General features: G+C 43.3%; 8 protein-coding genes across 8 annotated transcripts; 6 read left to right on the forward strand and 2 right to left on the reverse strand.

Moving 5' to 3' along the window:
• Positions 1 to 1,430: 1,430 nt before the first annotated feature.
• Positions 1,431 to 2,345, forward strand: EAF01_011883 (uncharacterized protein; the record flags this gene model as incomplete). Its single annotated transcript, XM_038920141.1, has 1 exon — positions 1,431 to 2,345. One exon carries the CDS (start codon positions 1,431 to 1,433, stop codon positions 2,343 to 2,345), a length of 915 nt encoding a protein of 304 aa, XP_038764395.1.
• A 386-nt stretch (positions 2,346 to 2,731) lies between these two features.
• On the reverse strand, positions 2,732 to 3,855 carry EAF01_011884 (uncharacterized protein). Its single transcript, XM_038920142.1, has 3 exons — positions 3,632 to 3,855; positions 3,348 to 3,508; positions 2,732 to 3,258 (listed from the first exon to the last, which is right to left on the reverse strand). The coding sequence occupies exons 1-3, from the start codon at positions 3,661 to 3,663 to the stop codon at positions 2,996 to 2,998; spliced, it is 456 nt and encodes a 151-aa protein (XP_038764396.1). The 5' UTR covers positions 3,664 to 3,855; the 3' UTR covers positions 2,732 to 2,995.
• A 624-nt stretch (positions 3,856 to 4,479) lies between these two features.
• On the forward strand, positions 4,480 to 5,564 carry EAF01_011885 (uncharacterized protein; the record flags this gene model as incomplete). The annotated part of the gene is made up of 5 exons (XM_038920143.1): positions 4,480 to 4,537; positions 4,612 to 4,769; positions 4,864 to 5,272; positions 5,363 to 5,462; positions 5,531 to 5,564. 5 exons carry the CDS (start codon positions 4,480 to 4,482, stop codon positions 5,562 to 5,564), a joined length of 759 nt encoding a protein of 252 aa, XP_038764397.1.
• A 501-nt stretch (positions 5,565 to 6,065) lies between these two features.
• On the reverse strand, positions 6,066 to 7,204 carry EAF01_011886 (uncharacterized protein; the record flags this gene model as incomplete). The annotated part of the gene is made up of 2 exons (XM_038920144.1): positions 6,066 to 6,522; positions 6,576 to 7,204. The coding sequence occupies 2 exons, from the start codon at positions 7,202 to 7,204 to the stop codon at positions 6,066 to 6,068; spliced, it is 1,086 nt and encodes a 361-aa protein (XP_038764398.1).
• A 276-nt stretch (positions 7,205 to 7,480) lies between these two features.
• On the forward strand, positions 7,481 to 8,044 carry EAF01_011887 (uncharacterized protein). Its single transcript, XM_038920145.1, has 2 exons — positions 7,481 to 7,620; positions 7,685 to 8,044. The coding sequence occupies exon 2, from the start codon at positions 7,771 to 7,773 to the stop codon at positions 7,945 to 7,947; it is 177 nt and encodes a 58-aa protein (XP_038764399.1). The 5' UTR covers positions 7,481 to 7,620; positions 7,685 to 7,770; the 3' UTR covers positions 7,948 to 8,044.
• Positions 8,045 to 9,187: 1,143 nt separating this feature from the next.
• Positions 9,188 to 10,962, forward strand: EAF01_011888 (uncharacterized protein; the record flags this gene model as incomplete). Its single annotated transcript, XM_038920146.1, has 5 exons — positions 9,188 to 9,433; positions 9,492 to 9,521; positions 10,326 to 10,490; positions 10,544 to 10,903; positions 10,960 to 10,962. 5 exons carry the CDS (start codon positions 9,188 to 9,190, stop codon positions 10,960 to 10,962), a joined length of 804 nt encoding a protein of 267 aa, XP_038764400.1.
• A 2,855-nt stretch (positions 10,963 to 13,817) lies between these two features.
• Positions 13,818 to 14,402, forward strand: EAF01_011889 (uncharacterized protein; the record flags this gene model as incomplete). Its single annotated transcript, XM_038920147.1, has 1 exon — positions 13,818 to 14,402. The coding sequence occupies one exon, from the start codon at positions 13,818 to 13,820 to the stop codon at positions 14,400 to 14,402; it is 585 nt and encodes a 194-aa protein (XP_038764401.1).
• A 383-nt stretch (positions 14,403 to 14,785) lies between these two features.
• On the forward strand, positions 14,786 to 18,003 carry EAF01_011890 (uncharacterized protein; the record flags this gene model as incomplete). Its single annotated transcript, XM_038920148.1, has 7 exons — positions 14,786 to 14,800; positions 14,849 to 15,100; positions 15,150 to 15,269; positions 15,317 to 15,955; positions 16,003 to 16,236; positions 16,285 to 16,620; positions 16,669 to 18,003. 7 exons carry the CDS (start codon positions 14,786 to 14,788, stop codon positions 18,001 to 18,003), a joined length of 2,931 nt encoding a protein of 976 aa, XP_038764402.1.
• Positions 18,004 to 18,455: the final 452 nt, after the last annotated feature.

The raw sequence follows: 18,455 nt of genomic DNA on the forward strand, positions 1-18,455 counted from the left end.
AGAGGTGGGTGTATTGATGAAGATTCCTGTAGGCTGGACCTATGGGATTGCAAAATTTGAGTTCGTTTGAGCTTTGTAATACGAAATACGAATATTATCATTATTCTTGACTATGGGAAGACTATGATCTTGATGTGACTGTGATTGATAGTTGATATCGATAAGTCTTGTGAAGTGTGACTGTGTATCGTCGCCTGTGAATTATTGAGAAAACTATGCCTGATGTCCATTGATTACCTTGAAAGATGTGTAATGAATCGCTCGGACTTTCTTATACTCAGGAAAGTTGCCAGTTGCATGTTCGGACTTTATTTCCCCTTCTCATTAAATTCTTTTCGAACGGTACACGAATATTTATTGCAAGTAACGTGATTCTCAATCAATCTTTTCAGTATTCTTACCATCAACTCTATTATGACACTCCTCCGTCCAATCTTCTACTCATTTCTCATCCGAAGAACTCGCTTGAGATAATAATCATGACCTCTAGCCCAATCTGCTGGCATTGCTTCCCAATGCCTGAGCTTTTGTTCCAGTATCCAGGGATCGACGGTCTATATTTACCAAAAGCAACCCTATTCGCATTGAATCTCAATTCATACATTCACAGTTTCTGTCAAGACAAATAAAATACATTAAGGTTACTTGTCGACCATCGCTGTCTTATGCGTCTCGACGTAGAGAGATTTTAGAGGCACGAACTGTCATGCATATAAAAAGAGATATTCCATCATGCTTCCTGTTGGTTCTAAAGAAACGTTGTCGTCGATATCATGGAAAGTTAGAAGTTCAGATGACAGACTGGAATAGCTGCGTTCCCGCAGTACTCTTTCCTGCCGTCTGGAAACATGGATCAGAGATTTGAACAGAGTTGATCAAAACCCAGATTAGTGATGAACTTTCCCAATCGAAAAGCGTATGATGAACCTACTCATCTCCTATCTATCTTCAAGGAGAAAATGATAGAGGAAAGTGCGAGTTGCGAGTCTTCATCGTGAATTCCCTTTCCGTCTCCAGCACACCTTCTCCTTCGGATTCCTCCTGCTTTACTCTCCTCTATTTCCTACATATTCTTCGGACCAAACTCTTATACATGAACATCAACTATACAACATTAGATTATCATAATATCAATTTTCAACTGTTCGACCTCATTTTGGGACATTTCATTTATATTAACCATCGCCTTCGCAGTTCTTATTCTTCAAACTTGGACATTGATTTCCTAATCTTGGATCAGTCAACACAAAACAGCCCATTACTCCGTCGAACGATATTCAAAACCACAGAATTTCATACAAATCATTACATACGCTTTCAAGCATTTCTCCTGAGTCCTGACTGATATTCTTCACCCGTAACCTCTCCTTCAGATCAATTGCCGCCCCAGAAAGTCACGAGATCCTCACCAAACTACAGCCAACTACGTTATGGAACCTCCACGTAGGAAGAGGAAGTGCGTGAGATTCGCCGGGGTAGACTTCGACGAGCCACCGCGCATGCCATCGATACCAGAGGATGGCCCATCTCAAAGTGTATCCAATTCTGAGGTTTTCCGAAGAATGGAAGACGGGCTTGCCACGGTAGGTACCATTAACCGAATTCCACTTGAACGCCGACGCCAAAGACGTATGAGAGTACGAGAAACGATGAAAGCGACAAGGGGACCTTGGGATACTGAAAGAGAGCAATTGAATGCATACGCGAGAAAGCGGTTAGCGACAGAAGATGTAAGGCTTAGGGTAATCAGAGCGAAGAAAGAGAATCTGACGAGGACGGAAATTGAAGTTATTGAGGAACTTAAGCGTCAAGATGAGAAAATAGTAAAGAGTGAGGAACGTTGCGAAGAAGAATTGAAGAAGCATTCGGGGCTGATCAAAAGAGTCACGAGAAAGAAGAGACGCAACTCGATTAAAAAGACTCTAGAGCAAGAAAAAATCGCTTACGAGGCTGTGAAAGATAATCTCAGGTTACAAGCGAGAGATGCTGAGTGTGAGGTAGACAGAGAATTTTTGTTCAAAAGGGAGATAGATTATGAAACCAAGAGATTATGGGAAGCTGAAGCGACTAGATGGGAAATGGAGCTGGAGATTCCAACCCTTCTGAGAAAAATCGATCTCCCGCCAGAAGAGCGAGAATATTTGAAAACCTCTATCGGTAATTCTTATGTGCATAAAAGATGGTGTATGGCTGGTCCTGTTGACAGGGAGCCGTGGTCTTACCGTCCCTATGAACGGAAATGGGTCTGCGAGGATTGTAGGGCTGATATTAGATGGGAGAGGAGATTACAGGAGAACTCAGAGATGTCAGGTACTCCATTTCAGAATGTCAATCGACTTGTATAAGCGTGTGGGTGTTTTGTGTATTCTTTTTTGCCCCAACAGCATACTCAGCGGAATTAGATAGCGAAATATAAACGTAATTTCAACTTTATCAGGTATCTGATGACCCTGACAACAAAAATTCTACCGTAGAGGTTGATTGTAAGACTGAGAACATTTGTAACCCTAAACACTCGCTAGTGGTGTCGTGGGGCGTGACAAGAGTTCAACTTTAACTACGAATGGACTAACACTCTAGCACCTTCACATTTTTCCTGAGAACTTCCAGTCAGACGATACTCCTAGCTTCGGTACATAAGTTTCGTATCTCATCCTCATTTCCTCTTTTGTGATACTATCCTTGAAAGGAATCGATGTTGTTCAGTTAGCATTGCTTGGGAATCTTATTCGGTGATGTTGCGAGAATGGACTTCACAAATATGTTTTAACATTGGTCTGATCATTTTGTTGTTGATTGTAGAAGATACAGCTCGGTAAACGATCGATATACGTCGTCTGAGGAGCAAGCAATGCATGATCCTGTACTCGAGGAATCAGTGTTGTGATAGGAGGGAGGAAGTTCGATACAGCGGGTATGGATATAGAGCTGGAGATGAATATTTCTGTGTGTGTTGGGTCGAGGATAAATTCCGGTTCAGTTTAGCTGCTGTTCTCTAGCACAACTCGCTGATCCGACACTGGGAATTTCGGGGATAGAGATGAGGTTCTTCTCGTGATGGTGTTGTGGGATATTTGGCTCTTTTCTTGACTTTGTTCTTCTGTGCATCACCTATTCCACCTTTCTTCACTTTCCTCCCCTTCTTTTTGCTCTCCGTCTTGGAGACATTTCCTCGAGACATTTCCGATCCCATAATACCATTAACATTAAAACTTCCTCTCACATCACAGCCAGTCGACTTCAACATATCTCTGGGTCCTTACTCTTACACATTAGCTTCATATCCCGTCCCAGAACCTCATCAATCCACCCTTCTCCCACCCTCCATAACAAAAATAATAACTCACTATCCACGCCCCAATCCCCCACTCCCCCTAATCTCCCACAAACACATCCTCTAAATTCATGCGCACAATTCTGCATAGGACGTCCTGGCTTCCGTACTAAAACCAGTAGTCGATTGGCATGCGTACATGTTGTTGCTCTGTGCCCGCGGATACATGATTCGCTGTGGGTTCTTGGGGTTAGTTGAAGGAAGGTAAATGGGGGATGAGTAGGGAGATAATTTCAGAGGAGCCAGAGGTGGGAGAGCAAAATGAGAGAAGCAAAAGAAGAAATGGGGACACGATACCAGGAGTATTTTTTGGAGTCGATGATGGGCATGTTGATTGGGTGCGGTAATGTTCGAGGATAGGGAGTTGTGTTTTAATAGGTATAGATTGGGAGCTAATAGTGATGATAGTCATGGACGATGTTCGTGAGCTAAATGAGATCTTTTGCGGAGAATAGATAGATTCAAGTATCATTTGTCACTAGAAAGAACAACAAAGTGCAGCCAATCCAGTTAATAAATCTCCAATCACCAATTCCCTATACTTCAACCAACACCAATTCCGATAAGAAAACCTATAAATACAACACTCATCCAAAATTCCACACATAGCCCAAGCAACATAGACACACATACCTACATCCTCACCTGCTCTCCAAAACCACAGCATGCTTAGTAAGAAACCTTCTCAACTCCCTCAACTACCCTCATCTCACCAAACCATCTCATCCATCACCTTCATACCAACAAGTCAAGTCCAGTGTCCCCCCAACATAATCTACCAGCTCCTAGCTACCCATCCCATACCCCAATATGCCGCCAAGCACACCACAAAAAGTGAGCACATTAGCGCAACTTTCCCTGCGCGAATATGCGCGCATTATTATCGATTGGGGGAATTCCCATTTGAGGGTTGAGATGTTGTGAATAGATATGTAAGTATGTAGGACTAATAAATAAATGCTTAATCGATAGTTTTAGAGCGGATATGAGATTTTCATTTCAGTCTATGTTGCCACATGACACAACTCGCACTGATTAATCGAAATCTAGAAATTTGAGACACTAGACCTCGATTTATTTGATAGTTATATATGGGTTTGCTGTGTTTGAGCGTATTTGAGCAGTATGTATGTAAGTAGTAAGGTATGGAGGAAATCTTGACTGACGATCATGGAAAGGGATGGGTTGAAAATGAGAGGGGAAGTATAATACCATATCTTGCATAAATCTGCTCCTGATTTCTTTGATATACTTTGCGTTCTGATATAATAGAATAGGTAGAGGTTTAAGTCAGGTTATCAAGGCGATTGAGAAAATTGGAATGGATATGAATATGGATATGGATAAGGATATGGACATGAGTATGGGTATGGACATGGACATGTCATCCAGCGCAGCGAACACTTCTCTATCCCATGCCCCGTGCAAAATGTCCGTGAGTTCCCCCTTATCTCCTTAATATCTCCATACCATTTATATATTCCCCAACTCCAAACGGCCAACCCCCATACTAAACCAGTCTACCCTAGATGCTTCTCAACTTCCACACCACATCAACCTGTTACCTGCACCCTTCCCTCCAAGTCCATACATCCATCCAATTCCTCCTCGTCTGTCTCTTTTCCTTCCTTCTGCCCATAATTCTCGAAACAACCCGTCGTTATCAACGTACCTACGATCGGTATCTGCGCTCCAAGAACACACATCGTGCACAGCAGAAGTCCCTTGAAACAGCAGATGAAGACGGAGAGGACAAGCTTCTCCTCGGACACAATGGGAATTCCAAGCCAGCGGATAGAGCTGGAATCTTAGAGTGGAAGTTGATGCTCATTCCACGGATTTCCGTCGAGGTCTGGGAGCAAGTTTTAAGAGCGGGGATTCATGGAGTGCAGTTTGCGATTTCTTATACGGTGATGATGATGTGGATGTATAGTAACGGTAAGACTATTAACTATCTCATCCATTCCATCCATCCAATCTCATTCTACCGAAACTCCTTACTCGCAGAGCGCATACTAATTGAAGAAGGATATATCATAATCTGCATCCTACTAGGTGCAATAATGGGATTCGGAATGTTCACGCGTGATATGCTGGAAGGCTCTGGCGCTACACAAGTAGAAAAGGGGTAAGCTTATATCCTTGAACATGAATAGCTTCGTTGGGTATTCGAAATGTAATTAACAATTGATATAGTGAGAATGACGGGAGAGGAGAGAGTTGTTGTTAGGCCGGGAAGAAGAAGCTTTGGATAAGTTACTTGGAAATATGAAATGATGAAGTGATTGGTGAGATTGGGACTCGGAGGAATTGGGCGATGAATGGAAACAGTCGGCAAGAAGTCGAACAGGAGGCGAAGTTTTTTTGAATAAGGAGTGCAAATCTGAGTGTACATGAATTAATGTCTCCCTGTATCGACTCCACCTACCCATCACACGTGGTGCTGGAAATATCACGACTAGCTAGAACAGTGATGATTGATTCTCTTTTAGAGTGAACTCTCATGTGGCTGCAGATGCCAATCCTTGCAAGAATTGATTCTTGTAGTGGTGGTAAGATGCGGTGTGTACAGTGGTGTCCCATGAACCTCAATTTTGAAGACTGTTCTCGACGAAAACAAAATGCCCAACGTAAATCCCATGATCCAATTGCACATTCCCATCTCGAATGACGCTAAAATTCAAAGATTGATTTCAAGTAATGACTTTTTATGTCGTGTATCTTGAATTGATTAGGAGGCTTCCCCCTCCTCGTTTGCTACAGGTTCGACGATCTGAGGTGCGACTTCGTTACTACTTGGGACTGCTCCGCCATACATGTTGGCTAATCGCTCTTGCTCCTTCTTCTCACGCAATGCCTCAGTCTCTCGTCGCATTCTCTCCATATTCCATGCATCATCCTCATTATCATCGCCTTCATCCTCATCTCCACTGGCTTCCCAATCTCCCTTCTCGAACATAGCACGACCAGTAGCTTCTTTGGCAAGTCTAGCTTGTTCTTCACCAGCCTTCTTGTCCAAACGCTCGGCTTTCCATTTAGCAAATGTCTCTGGCGTAACTGGTGTTAATGTGCCAGTAAGCTTGTGTCGTTCAGACTCAAGGAAATCCTCAAGTGTAAGTGTCTTTAGAGGTGATTTATCCATAAGAGCCTTTTCTGCAGCACGTTGTTCCTTGGTTTTAAGGACAAATCTGTGTAGGGGTCAGTAGCTGCACAAGTAGTTGAATGAAGTGATGTGACATACCCTGGTGGTAATTTATGTTGGTACATACACTTGTCCCCTCCATTTGGACATGTCCAAAACCAACCATATTTTCCCTCCTCCACAGCATCGATGAAGAATTTGCAAACTTTCTCTGTTGTAGTCTTTTGATTTCCTTTCTTCGATAATACAACGGAGCGCAATTTCTCTTCGTCCCAATCGTCTGAAGTTTCTTCCTTTCTCTTCTCTGCTTCTGCCTCTCTGGGATCTTGCGCAAGATCAATTTTTGTCGATTTGCGCTCAATGTTAAGGTCGTGCGAGAATTTACACTTCCTACCCTTCTCACAATGGCCCTTCTTGTAAAATTGACAGAGAACTGTTTTGGGATCGACGCCAAAGGGGACTTTTTGAACTTGTACAGGCTTGAATAATTCAGCTGCCTCTTTCTTCGCTGCTTCTGATGCTATCTTTTCTCGTTCTCGTTGTTCTTTTTCGGCTTGCCGTTTCTTTTCATCGGGAGTGCCTCCAGCTTTATACGAAGTTTGCATTCGCTCGATTTGTTTTTGCGCCTGGGCTCCCTTCTTGTTTTTCATTCCAAAAGTCTTGTCTGCCACTGTGGTCGGCGCCTTTTTAGGCTGATCCGGTTGGCCTTTTCCCTTCTTTGGTGGCATTTTGTCGGATTGTTGATGATCAAAACTCTGTGTATTGTATAAATGACTGATTCAGTCGATGGTCAGGTACGCACCAGGTTCAATGAAAGGGTTTCGATGTGCGGAAAAGACTGTGTTTGTATTCCCCTGATGTGTGACTAAAGAAATAAGTAGTATTTTTTAGACTGGTGATGAAATTCAAATCAAAACCATCATAATCAAGGACTTGATTGATCTTGGTGGGGTTAAAATTTAATGGCTACTTTAGCGAATGGGGCTAGTAGGGGAGTGAAGCTTTGACTTTGGCTCCATCAAGCTGGCCTTATTACATGGGAGCCGCGAAGCTGTTGCGACACAATCTATTTGACTTGGTTGACTCAACAAACCCAAAGTCAATCACAATTAAGTACAATTGATATAGATATCGAGGCTTCGTGGTATGTTTCCTTGGAAATCTTCTGTTTGTTGATTGGAAGGAGAGAAATTCTAATGGTTATTTAGTCTACTCATCGTCTCTCTCTCAAAGACCTTACGTGGCCTCCTTCAATACTCTCTTCAAATCGCAATTCGAATAACAATTATTCAAGATGATTTCCGACGATGAACTTTACCGCCTCGCCATATTCCTCGGCTCAGCCGCAATGCTTTTAATTGTCCTTTACCACATTCTCGAAATCAACTCTGTAGAAGAGCCCAAATCAGACAGCAAAGTTAGCTCCACTTCCACATCTCAAGACAGCAAAGCAAACGTGGCAGGAAGATGATTGGAAAGGATAGTTTTGAGTTGAGAGGATGACTGCTTTTACCATGAAGCAGGATATATGTGGCCATAGGGAAGCTGGGACAGAGAGGTGACTGTACGACATATTTCGACAATCCTCTGGGCATTTGTACTTTCTGGGTTCTGGAGTTCTGATGGCGGATCGCTGGACAGATGTTGCTAGAAAGCTACGTGGAAAACCATGCGGAAAACTCTTGGGCGTTTCTTTTCATACCTTGATCCTCCTACTCATAGAGTCAATGTATCGAACATATTACAAGATTGTGCTGAGCTGCAATCTTGCGCCCTGTATTTATTATATGAATTTCAATTATGAATCAAGGATCGTTCTGGTGACTGGACTGGAGAATTGGTCGATCAAGTAGGAAGCCGAGTAGTAATTTGAGGAGATTGCGATATAAACAAGGGACAGAATATTTGAGAGAATAGCATCGAAATCCATTTTGACCAGTCCCAATTTCGCTGTACTATATTCATCTTGATGTACGATGTATGAAGATATGAAGAACTTCCTACGATGCACATACCATACCCACCTATACTGTAACAATGTATCTGTCTATTGATTACCAAGTAGCCCTACCAGTACATGAGTGATCCTGACGTATCGAATCGAATGGAATCAAACTTCAAAGTCATACGTGTAATCGTGATCCAAGAAAATCATCCAAAGGTTCTGGTAGAAAGAATTCACTTTGGGCACATATTGGAAGCTACGCTACTTGATCTAAGCTGAAATGGGTTAAATAAGTCATGTGTTGGAAGAAATGATGACTCAACCTCGTACTAGCGTCAAATCGTGTCGCAAAGTAAACTCATCTCTCCCTCCTTCCACCTCCTTTCAAGAACAAACAAATACTTCAGACACTTTCGACATAATCCATCAACAACTCGATCTTCAATACCTTTCTATTCATAACTTTCAAAATCTACAAATTCTTCAAAGAAGTCAACTCCATTGATTTGCGACTCTATCCAGCTTTGGATAATCGCAAATTACCCTTGCCATAATAACAACACCTTCAGGCGCGTCTTCAGCCAAAGCCTGATCCTCGTAGAACGCATTTCAGCGCATCAGAATTCAAAGTCAGCTAGCTTCTTTCCCATCTTCGAAAATTATTGATCAATTCATACTCGGTCAATACTTTCTCTCTATTACTTGAACCTAACGTTACGAACCATAATCAGCCAATCTCTCACTTCCCAACCCAAAAAGCTTCACAATGTCTTCTGATAAACTCGGTCAATCTCTCGATGAGATCCTTGCTACTCAAAGAGCATCAGGCACTGGACGTGGTGGACGTGGAGGCAGTCGTCGTGGTGGACGTGCTCCAGGTGGTCGCAACGCCACTGCAGCTCCAGTCGGAGGTGTATCCAAGAGCAAGAAGCCAGTCAAGGGTGCAGTAAAGCCTGCTCCAGCTGGCCCCTCGGGAGGAAATGCCCCATCTCGTATTGTGGTTAGCAACTTGGTATGTCTATCTCGACACATCTTACTCGAGGGTCGATTGCTAACGACTTTTACGTCAGCCATATGATGTGACAGAACAACAGATTAAGGTATGTTGCCGTTGAGGTCTATGGCCTTGAAGGAACTTTTATCGATATTTTTATACGCCTCTTCTTGATTCGTCGAAGTGGCTAAGGCCTTGACTATACGAGGACCCATCCCTATTACCCATCACAAAGTCTTTCTTCATACCTTTGCTCGCAAATCGCTTGATGCATTGGTAGGATTGAAGTCAAGCTCGTCAGATTGCATAAGACCAATAATTCTTCAGGTTGCCTGGCAAGCTCCTGATTTCGAACTTGGCGCAGACGAACGATGGTGTAAATTTTATGACTGGCATGCCATTGCATGGCAAGAATAATGGAGAGAGTTCAGAGGGGTTAAGCCAAGACAGAAAGATCCAGCGAGCAGAGTGGTTGAGCAAACACAGCATAGCACAGCACAGCATTCATCTTTTTGGGCCTTTGTTCCAAGAACGTGTTCGTCATTTCATGGAGAAGCAGTCGCACCTATCTTGTGTTTATGAGTTATGGAATTTATGATTCTTCGACGTGTTGCACCTGAACACCTCTTACACAGAGACGCATCGGTTGGATACGACGATCAATATTACCGATTGAGCATGTTGACTGTTCATCAGTGCGAGTTGGTTGAATTTGTTCTTTAAATAAGCATACTGATAGTATCACTAACGCTGATCGCTCGCTCGCTGGCTGTTTTCCATGGAGGTTTCGGAACGGAAATCCTTTTGGAACATCGCGAATGCCCTTTTTCTATGTGGACTGCCGACTTCGAAGAAAGTTCCTGCCGTGCCTCTTTCTCAGTAACTAACACCATGTGTTTTCAATGATTAGGAATACTTTCACGAAGCAAAATTGCACACCAAGATCGTTCAACTAGTTTATGGTCCAAACGGAGCTAGCCGTGGCGAAGCCAATATCACCTTCCATCGCCCAGGTGATGCTGCCGCTGCTGTATCTAAGCTCAATGGTGTCAAGGTTGACAACAGATCATTGAGGGTAAATTCTACTACTCGTTATCGCACTTAAGTTCATTCACTTACCATCAATAGGTTCAACTTCTCGTTGATGCCCAGGCCGCCAGCATTATGGAGGAGAAGCTTGCTAAGAGACTTACGGATCGAATTACTAGCATGCCAAAATCGCAACCAAAGTCTGCTGTACCAAACAAGGCAAACAGCAAGGATCAAGCTGGCAAGAGAGGAGGAAAGAGAGGCTCCCGCGGTGGTGCCGGTGCCACCACTGCTCGCCCAGCTAAAAAGAAGACCGCTGAAGAACTTGATTTGGAGATGGCAGATTACTGGGAGAGCGGAAACGCCGCGACTGCAGAGACTGGCACCGATGCTCAAGCTACAAATGCTGCTGTTGAGGCAACTACCAATGGAGACGCAAACATGGATGACGAGATCTTGGTAGGTGTCATTGTCTCTTCAATTGAATCATAGCATGCATGCTAATCATATTGCAGTAAAAACGTTCTCAACGGTCTGTAGAGATATTTACAAGAATGAAGCACCATATTGAGAATACTTCCACACCCTGCACCAACTTCCCTCTTTACGCTTACGTCGATTGTATTATTGCTACTTCCTCATGCTTTTCTTTCTGCGATTTTCTAGCTGGGGTTTCTTTTCTACAGATGGGTGGGGTGGTTGGGGCATAAGAGTGAAGTAGAGAGATGACCAACGAGTTCTACAAATAATGGTTTTATGATGAGAGCGAGGATGGGTCGCTCACCTTTCAAATTGTATTTGAGCAATAGCGTCACAAGGATGGACGTTTTTCCTTGCAGCATTCTTGCCTTGGGAGCTTTTTTTTTCAATGTGTGTAATCCAGATTATAAACTACCTAGATGAAATCAATACATTGGCTGTACACATGACTACAATATCTTTGAATCGTAGACTATGTCCTTTCTGCAACACTGTGCAACACTTTGAATGAATTCCAAAATTAAGTTTTGGACATGTAAGTTCCTGGTATGTAAGATCTTACATACGACTATAGCACACCCAATTGTTCATCCGTGACGATCATTCTTGGTAGGAGGCGCTGGGTTAAGAAATTCACGTATCGTATCTGTAGGTACTAGGTGTTGGTATGTGTGTGCTTCTCTGATGTGGACGTGTGACTGTATGGAGGTGGTATACGTCGGTATTTCATGCGATGAATAGGGGGATGGGTTTTGTGGTGTGTGGCGTGTGTGGGATTGAAGTGGAGATTTTGTGCCTTGACAGGAAGAGGGGACGAGAGATGATGAGGGTGGTAAGGGTGAGAGATGCTGGGATTGAGAGTAAGAGATGATGTTGTATTATACTAAAGTAGTGTATTTTTGGATCGGAAATCGGGAATTTGATTCGACGTGTTTTTTGTAGGAGTTGAAGAGATGAGTTGGTGTTGGTGTTTGGATTTGGATTTGAGTTTGGATTTGGATTTGTGTGAGAGTGTGGGGTTTTGGTTTTAGTTTTAAGGCTGTGTGGTGTGTGTTGAGATCTTGGGGAGATGGGTGGAGGATGGAGGATGGAGCAGGGGAAGCGGGAGAGGGAAGAGACGAAGTGGGAGAGGAGAAGGGAAGGAAGAGAGTTTGTGGGTTGGGGGTCCAAGGTGGTTTGAGATGTGCTGGGATATGTGGTTTGATGAGGGGAGTTTTGGAGGATTGGGGATTTATGGGAGGAAAGGAGATTTTGGATGGAGGTTGAGGGGTTGAGGTTAGGGAGAGGGGGTTGGTTGAGGGGATTTTGTGGTATTCGAGGAGGGTATGTTAGTGCATGGCACAAGAGGAGAGGAGCAAGGCTGGATTCGTGACAGCTTCCGGTACGTGATATCATATAATAGGAACCTTCTTTTCGCGCGTTTTGACGATGGAAAGTTGTGATGCTCGAGGTGTGTGGTTGGTTTTATAGAAAGTGAGATCCTGGAATGTATGATTGGGAGGGTAGGGATAATGGTGGTTCTTGGGGTTTTGTGTTGAGGATGAGGGATGGGGAAATGAGTTGGGGAAGGCAATGGAAGGAAACGAGGAAAGGGTGGTTGTTTTATTGAAGAAAGGATGAGCGGGTCGGTGGATTGGAAGCTTGGAAGAGCATGTGTATGTTATAATGGCAGATGCAGGGGCAGCAAAATTGGCGAAAATGATATGATAGTCGTGATGTATGGATCATAATTAGGTGGCGAAATCATAAGAAAGGTTTGTGGGTGAATAATTCACGAGCTAGGTGTGAAAGATAGTGTGTGATGGGATCGTGAATCAGTGGCAGGATGTAAGGTCTGCACAGGTGATCATTCTAGTCTTGTATGGTACTGGATGAAGTCAGATAGTATTAGGATAGAAGGTTGCACTTATACTCCATTAACTCCAAATATATGATCGCTCGGTCTCTTGAATGCATGGGGCTCCTCAGTCAATCTACACTTATCTCTCCAGATATCTGATGTGCACCTATGGCTATAATGATGTAACAGTGTAGAGGCAAGATAGCGAAGTTCATAGAGTCTAGACCACCAGATACCGGGATTATAGTAATATGACAAGACATTGATGTTTTTTAAATCACAGAGGCATATGTTACTACAAGACTTGATCGCACAATATTCACCAGCGAACCCGTGGATAGCATGGATGTCTGTTCATTCCGAGAATACCTGTCGAATCACATATTCGGACGCACTACCTTTTGCTCAAGTCCTTCACATCCCTTCTTAATTCTCTTTTTCCAATCACTGGTCCAGGGGAAATATCCGGAGCTGGAGCGATAACATACATATCAAACGTTCTCACCACAAGCATTTCGCAGTTCGCAATCTTTACTCACAAGTCTTGAGTTATCCTATTCCAATCCATTCGTTCGTTCGATCCCCTAGACAGCACCACCACCACTCGATTCTACAAGACGATCCTAAACTATTTCTAGAAATTAGTATCCTCGCGAACGCTAGGTTCTTCTTGGCGAGTCATAGTTCAATTCAAAAATGATCAGCCGTTTCGATTTGTATATGCTTGTTAACACGACATAAATAGACAGACACAAACTTCGAACACACGTTGAGAAATAACAGAATACGCCAACTCAAACAGTCAGTCCTACGTGCCATTACGCTTGAATCAGCAAATATTAGTTCGTCATGCCATACAAGTTAGAAGGAACGTAGCAGCCAGCCCGATTATGCACCCGACGAATTGTACTTTTGACAAGCTCTCAAAAGAAGCGTAATTTAGAAAGATAGTTATTAAGTAGAACACCGGAGGATAAAGAGAGATACAGACTGGAGAAGAAAGAAGAAGATCGTGAAAGTGCTGAATGAGATAGATCATGGAGGGAACACGAAATGAACGAGAATAGACATAGGGAGAACAGAGTACGAAGTCGCGAGAGCGCTCGTGGGAGGATTGAGAGGAAGCGAGGAACGCCGTGGGATAAGGAGAGAAAGGATTTCGACGAGGCAATACGAACTTGGATTCGAGAAGAACTTGAAAAGACACAAGAAGTTGAGAATGAGAAGCAATGGAATAGAAATTTGAGGTCTGCGACATGCTTTCGTGGAAGTAGATCCTCGGAAACAATTCAAGCGCATATGAAATTGGAGCAGGAGGCTGAAAGAGAAGTGAACGAAGAGGAGAGAACTCGGAGAAATGAAGCAAGGATTGCGAAGTTTGAAGCAATGGCAAAGGCAGAGGCGGATCTTTGGATAGAGGAGTTGGACCTAGCCAACGCAGCTACAGGTTATCCTGATGACGAGACTTCTGAGGGCGGACTCGGTTTTGTCCATAGATATGGCTGCATGCCACAAACCTATACTTCTACCTCCAGATATCAACTATGTGCAGATTGCAGGGACGATGAAGATATGGCAAGGATAGAATTGCAAGAAAGGTGGGAGAGGGAGAGGAGACGAAATCAATGGAAGACTTAGTACGGTTCCCCTTGACCATTAGGCTGGACGTAGCGGTGTATATTTGATGTATTTCTAATCTATCAAGACTCTCCTTTTGGGGAGAGAAATTGGAAGCTTGTCTTCCAATAGTTAATAGAACGTGACTTTTGAATCATCCCCCCTTTTCACTTTAGCTAATCGTGCAGACAAGAATATCCGTGTGATTGGTAAGAAAGCTGGTATGAGACGCAAATTGAGGTGTTGTCCCTTCCACATGTAAACAAACATGCATACATTAAATGTCCGTGCACCGATGGCGGCCTGCACTAGCCTTGAGCTCACCCTGGCCAGCCTTGTGTTCACCGAAGCTATTCTGTACATTCAACTGCTACAATCCGCTATGAACGCGATGAAATATTAACATGGCTTTAACTTCTGTAGGTTCAATTCTTCCATATGATACAAACAACACTAACAAAGTGCAGTGGAAAACGTTCGATTTCTTCGAGGTCAGCCAAGTCAAACCGCCGGATGACGAGAGTAAATCCTTCTTCGAGAACAACGAAATAAGCTGCGTATGCTCCGGTTCCGAGAACCTCTTCATAGGGAGCTATGATGGCATTGTGCGAATCTTATCCTCAAATTTTAAGATCTTGCGAACATTCCAAGCACACGATGTTGGGTCGATAACTCATATGAAACAAGTGGAAGGCACATCGTTGCTGGTTACAATAGCTGTGCGTGTCAACGTATGGTGATACAACATCAGGCACTGATGTATTTTAGGAAGATTTATCAAACGAACCGATTCTGAAAGTATGGGCATTGGACAAACCTGTGAAGAAGACGGGCTTACCGACATGTCAATCGAGTTTGAGTATCCAAAATGGCCGGAAACAATTTCCTGTCAGTGGCATCTCCGCAGATGTGGATCGATCGCTAATTCAAACCAGATATCTGCATTTACCGCAATGGACGATCTTTCACAATTGGCTGTGGGATTCGGGAATGGTGCAGTGACCGTTATAAGAGGGGATTTGATCCATGATAGGGGAGCGAAGCAAAGAACAGTTCACGAATCCGAGGAACCGATTACTGGACTTTCATTTCGAGAAGAAGAACGACTCGTTAATTTGTACATCGCCACGACTTCACGTCTTGTGAAGCTCGTCATTTCAGGAAGAGCGCAAAATCAATCAGCTAGGCCGGTCGAAGATTCTGGGTGTGGTGTGGGATGCATGACAGTGGATAAAAAGAATAGTGATATATTAGTCGTCCGAGATGATGCTATCTATTACTATAGAGTCGACGGTCGAAATTCGTGTTATGGTTATGATGGCCCAAAAAGCTTGGTAGCAGTTTATGGGGATTATGTTGCGATAGTCTCTCCCCCCGCAACATCAAGTGCGACGAAATCCAGTGCCATTCGGCGATTTGGTGGGGCTCATGCAGATGATTTATTCAACACGTCGACATTCACCTTATTGGATACAGATCTAAAATTTGTGGCCCACTCGGAGTCATTAGTTTCGCAAGTCAAAGACTTGTTTATGATTTGGGGCGATTTATTTACGTTGACACAAGATGGGAAGGTTGGTAGTATTGGTCAATATCTTGATCGAAGCTAACAATATAATAGATACATCGTTATCATGAGAAGCCGTTACAACAGAGACTTGAGACTCTGTACCAAAGAAATCTCTACGTTCACGCAATCAATCTGGCTCAAAAGGCTGGTATGGACTCTAAGCAGCAAAACATGATTTTCAGAAAATCGGGGGACTTCTTATATCAAAAAGGAGACTACGATGGCGCCATGCAACAATATCTAAAAGCTATTGATAGCACTGAACCATCACAAGTTATCCGAAAAGTATGTCGCACTTGGGAATTTTTGTGAGGCTGTGGCTAATTTACTTAGTATCTTGATACTCAACGCATCCATAATCTGATTGAATATCTCGAAGAGCTTCATGAACATCACAAAGCAACAGCTGATCATACTACTTTACTTCTGAATTGCTATGCCAAATTAAAAGATATTGATAAATTGGAGAAGTTCATCAAATCTCCAGGTGATCTGAAATTTGACCTCGAAACCGCCATTACAATGTGCAGACAAGGTGGTTACTATGAACAAGCTGCCTACCTTGCGAAAAAGCATGGTGAACATGAGTTAGTAGTGGATATTCTGATAGAAGACTCGAAACGATACCCGGAAGCTCTACAATATATTTGGCGATTAGATCCTGATGCTGTAAGTCATCCATGTCATGACTACAAGATATACTGACTCCATTGATAGGCTTATCCAATTCTTATGAAATATGCCAGAGTTCTTTTGGGGCATTGTCCGAAAGACACAACTCAGGTCTTTATTGACTACTACACAGGAAGCTACAGGCCAATGAAAGACGTTGTTATTACTTCAGAAGCCCCTGTGCAGCATGCTGGGTATGCGGCTGGTGCCGCGGGTGCCGCTGTCAATGCTGTTGCAAACATGAGGGATTTGATTCCACTCCCTTTTATGAATAATTCGACTATTTCCTCACCTGCCACTGTAAGCAATGTTAATGCTCCACCGGCTGATGGTCAAGTAATTGAAGATCTGGAACCACCGCCGCCGGCTTATAACCCGCCGCAACCAAGGACTGCGTTCTCTTCTTTCGTGGATCATCCTGAGGAATTTATAGTATTCTTGGAAGCATGTCTCAAAGAGCCGGGCTTGAAAGAACGTGATAAGATTGATCTGTATACAACTCTGTTTGAGATGTACCTACATAAATCAAACGAAAAGAATGGACGTGATCGTGAAGAATGGGAAAGTAAAGCGAAAAAACTCATCGAGGGTGAAGATATTCCCATTGATATTTCCAACGTACTTTTGCTTTCCCATCTTTCTGATTTCAAAGATGGTACTACGCTTGTTCGTGAGCAAGCTGGTTTACGTTTTGATATCTTCCGATCATATGCTGCTGCAAAGGACACTCGCGGTGCTATCAAAGCTTTACGAAAGTATGGCCCAGAAGAGCCTCAATTATATCCAGCAGCTCTTGCATATTTCACATCAGACCCAAGAATTCTCGAAGAAGCCGGAGATGAACTGGACGCAGTGTTGGAAAAGATTGACACTGATGGACTTATGGCACCTCTGCAAGTGATACAAACATTGAGTACCAACGCAGTAGCGACCATGGGTATGGTGAAATCCTACCTTCAACAAACCATCGAACGTGAACGCGAAGAAATAGCCACCAATCGTCGTACGATCACCTCTTATCGTACAGATACGGAAACTAAACGTCAAGAAATCAACGAACTCTCGACTAAGCCTCAAACTTTCAACGCCACACGCTGTTCTTTCTGTGGCACACAACTAGATCTTCCCACGGTCCATTTTCTTTGTAAACATAGTTTCCATCAAAGATGTCTTAAAAATGATGACGAGGGCAATGTGGAAGGAGACTGTCCAACATGTAAAAAGGAAAATGACACGATTAAGGCGATCAGGAGAGGTCAGGATGAGACGGCTGAAAGGCATGATTTGTTTTTGGATATGCTTGGTAGAAGTGGAGATAAGTTTGGGATGGTGGCGGAGTTTTTTGGTAGGGGGGTTATGGAGGTTCCGGGGGTGGAGTGAAGGAGGGATAAAAGATGAATCGAAAAGGGGGCGGAGAAATTGTGGATAGGATGGAGTGGCTTGAGATGACAAAATAAGTTAGGTTGATAATAATATGCAATATTTTTTCTTTATCCCCTATATGCCATTTCTTAATTTGATTATGCTTACTTATTACCCATGTATCTATAATTTTTACTTTTCAAACTTTCGTGGTGCCAAGGTAGTACCAGCACTCCATGGTTCGAACACTGACCTCTAGAGCTTCCAAGGTTAGTGCACTAGAAGCAGGCAACCAAGCTTGTTTCATCTTGTGTGGCTTGATAGTCATCAAAGTTCTTCACTGTTGCATGACTGTATTTCAGCCACAAATCCTGAAGCGTAAATTTTCGATGGGTGAGGGTCAGTGCTAAAATACAATTGTGTCTAGCTAGGTAGGTATTGCTAGTTGGGAGACTGTGGCTAGTACGGGG

This window comes from Botrytis porri (assembly GCF_014898465.1).
Source record: "Botrytis porri strain MUCL 3234 chromosome Unknown BPOR_026, whole genome shotgun sequence".
Lineage (NCBI taxonomy): Eukaryota > Fungi > Ascomycota > Leotiomycetes > Helotiales > Sclerotiniaceae > Botrytis > Botrytis porri.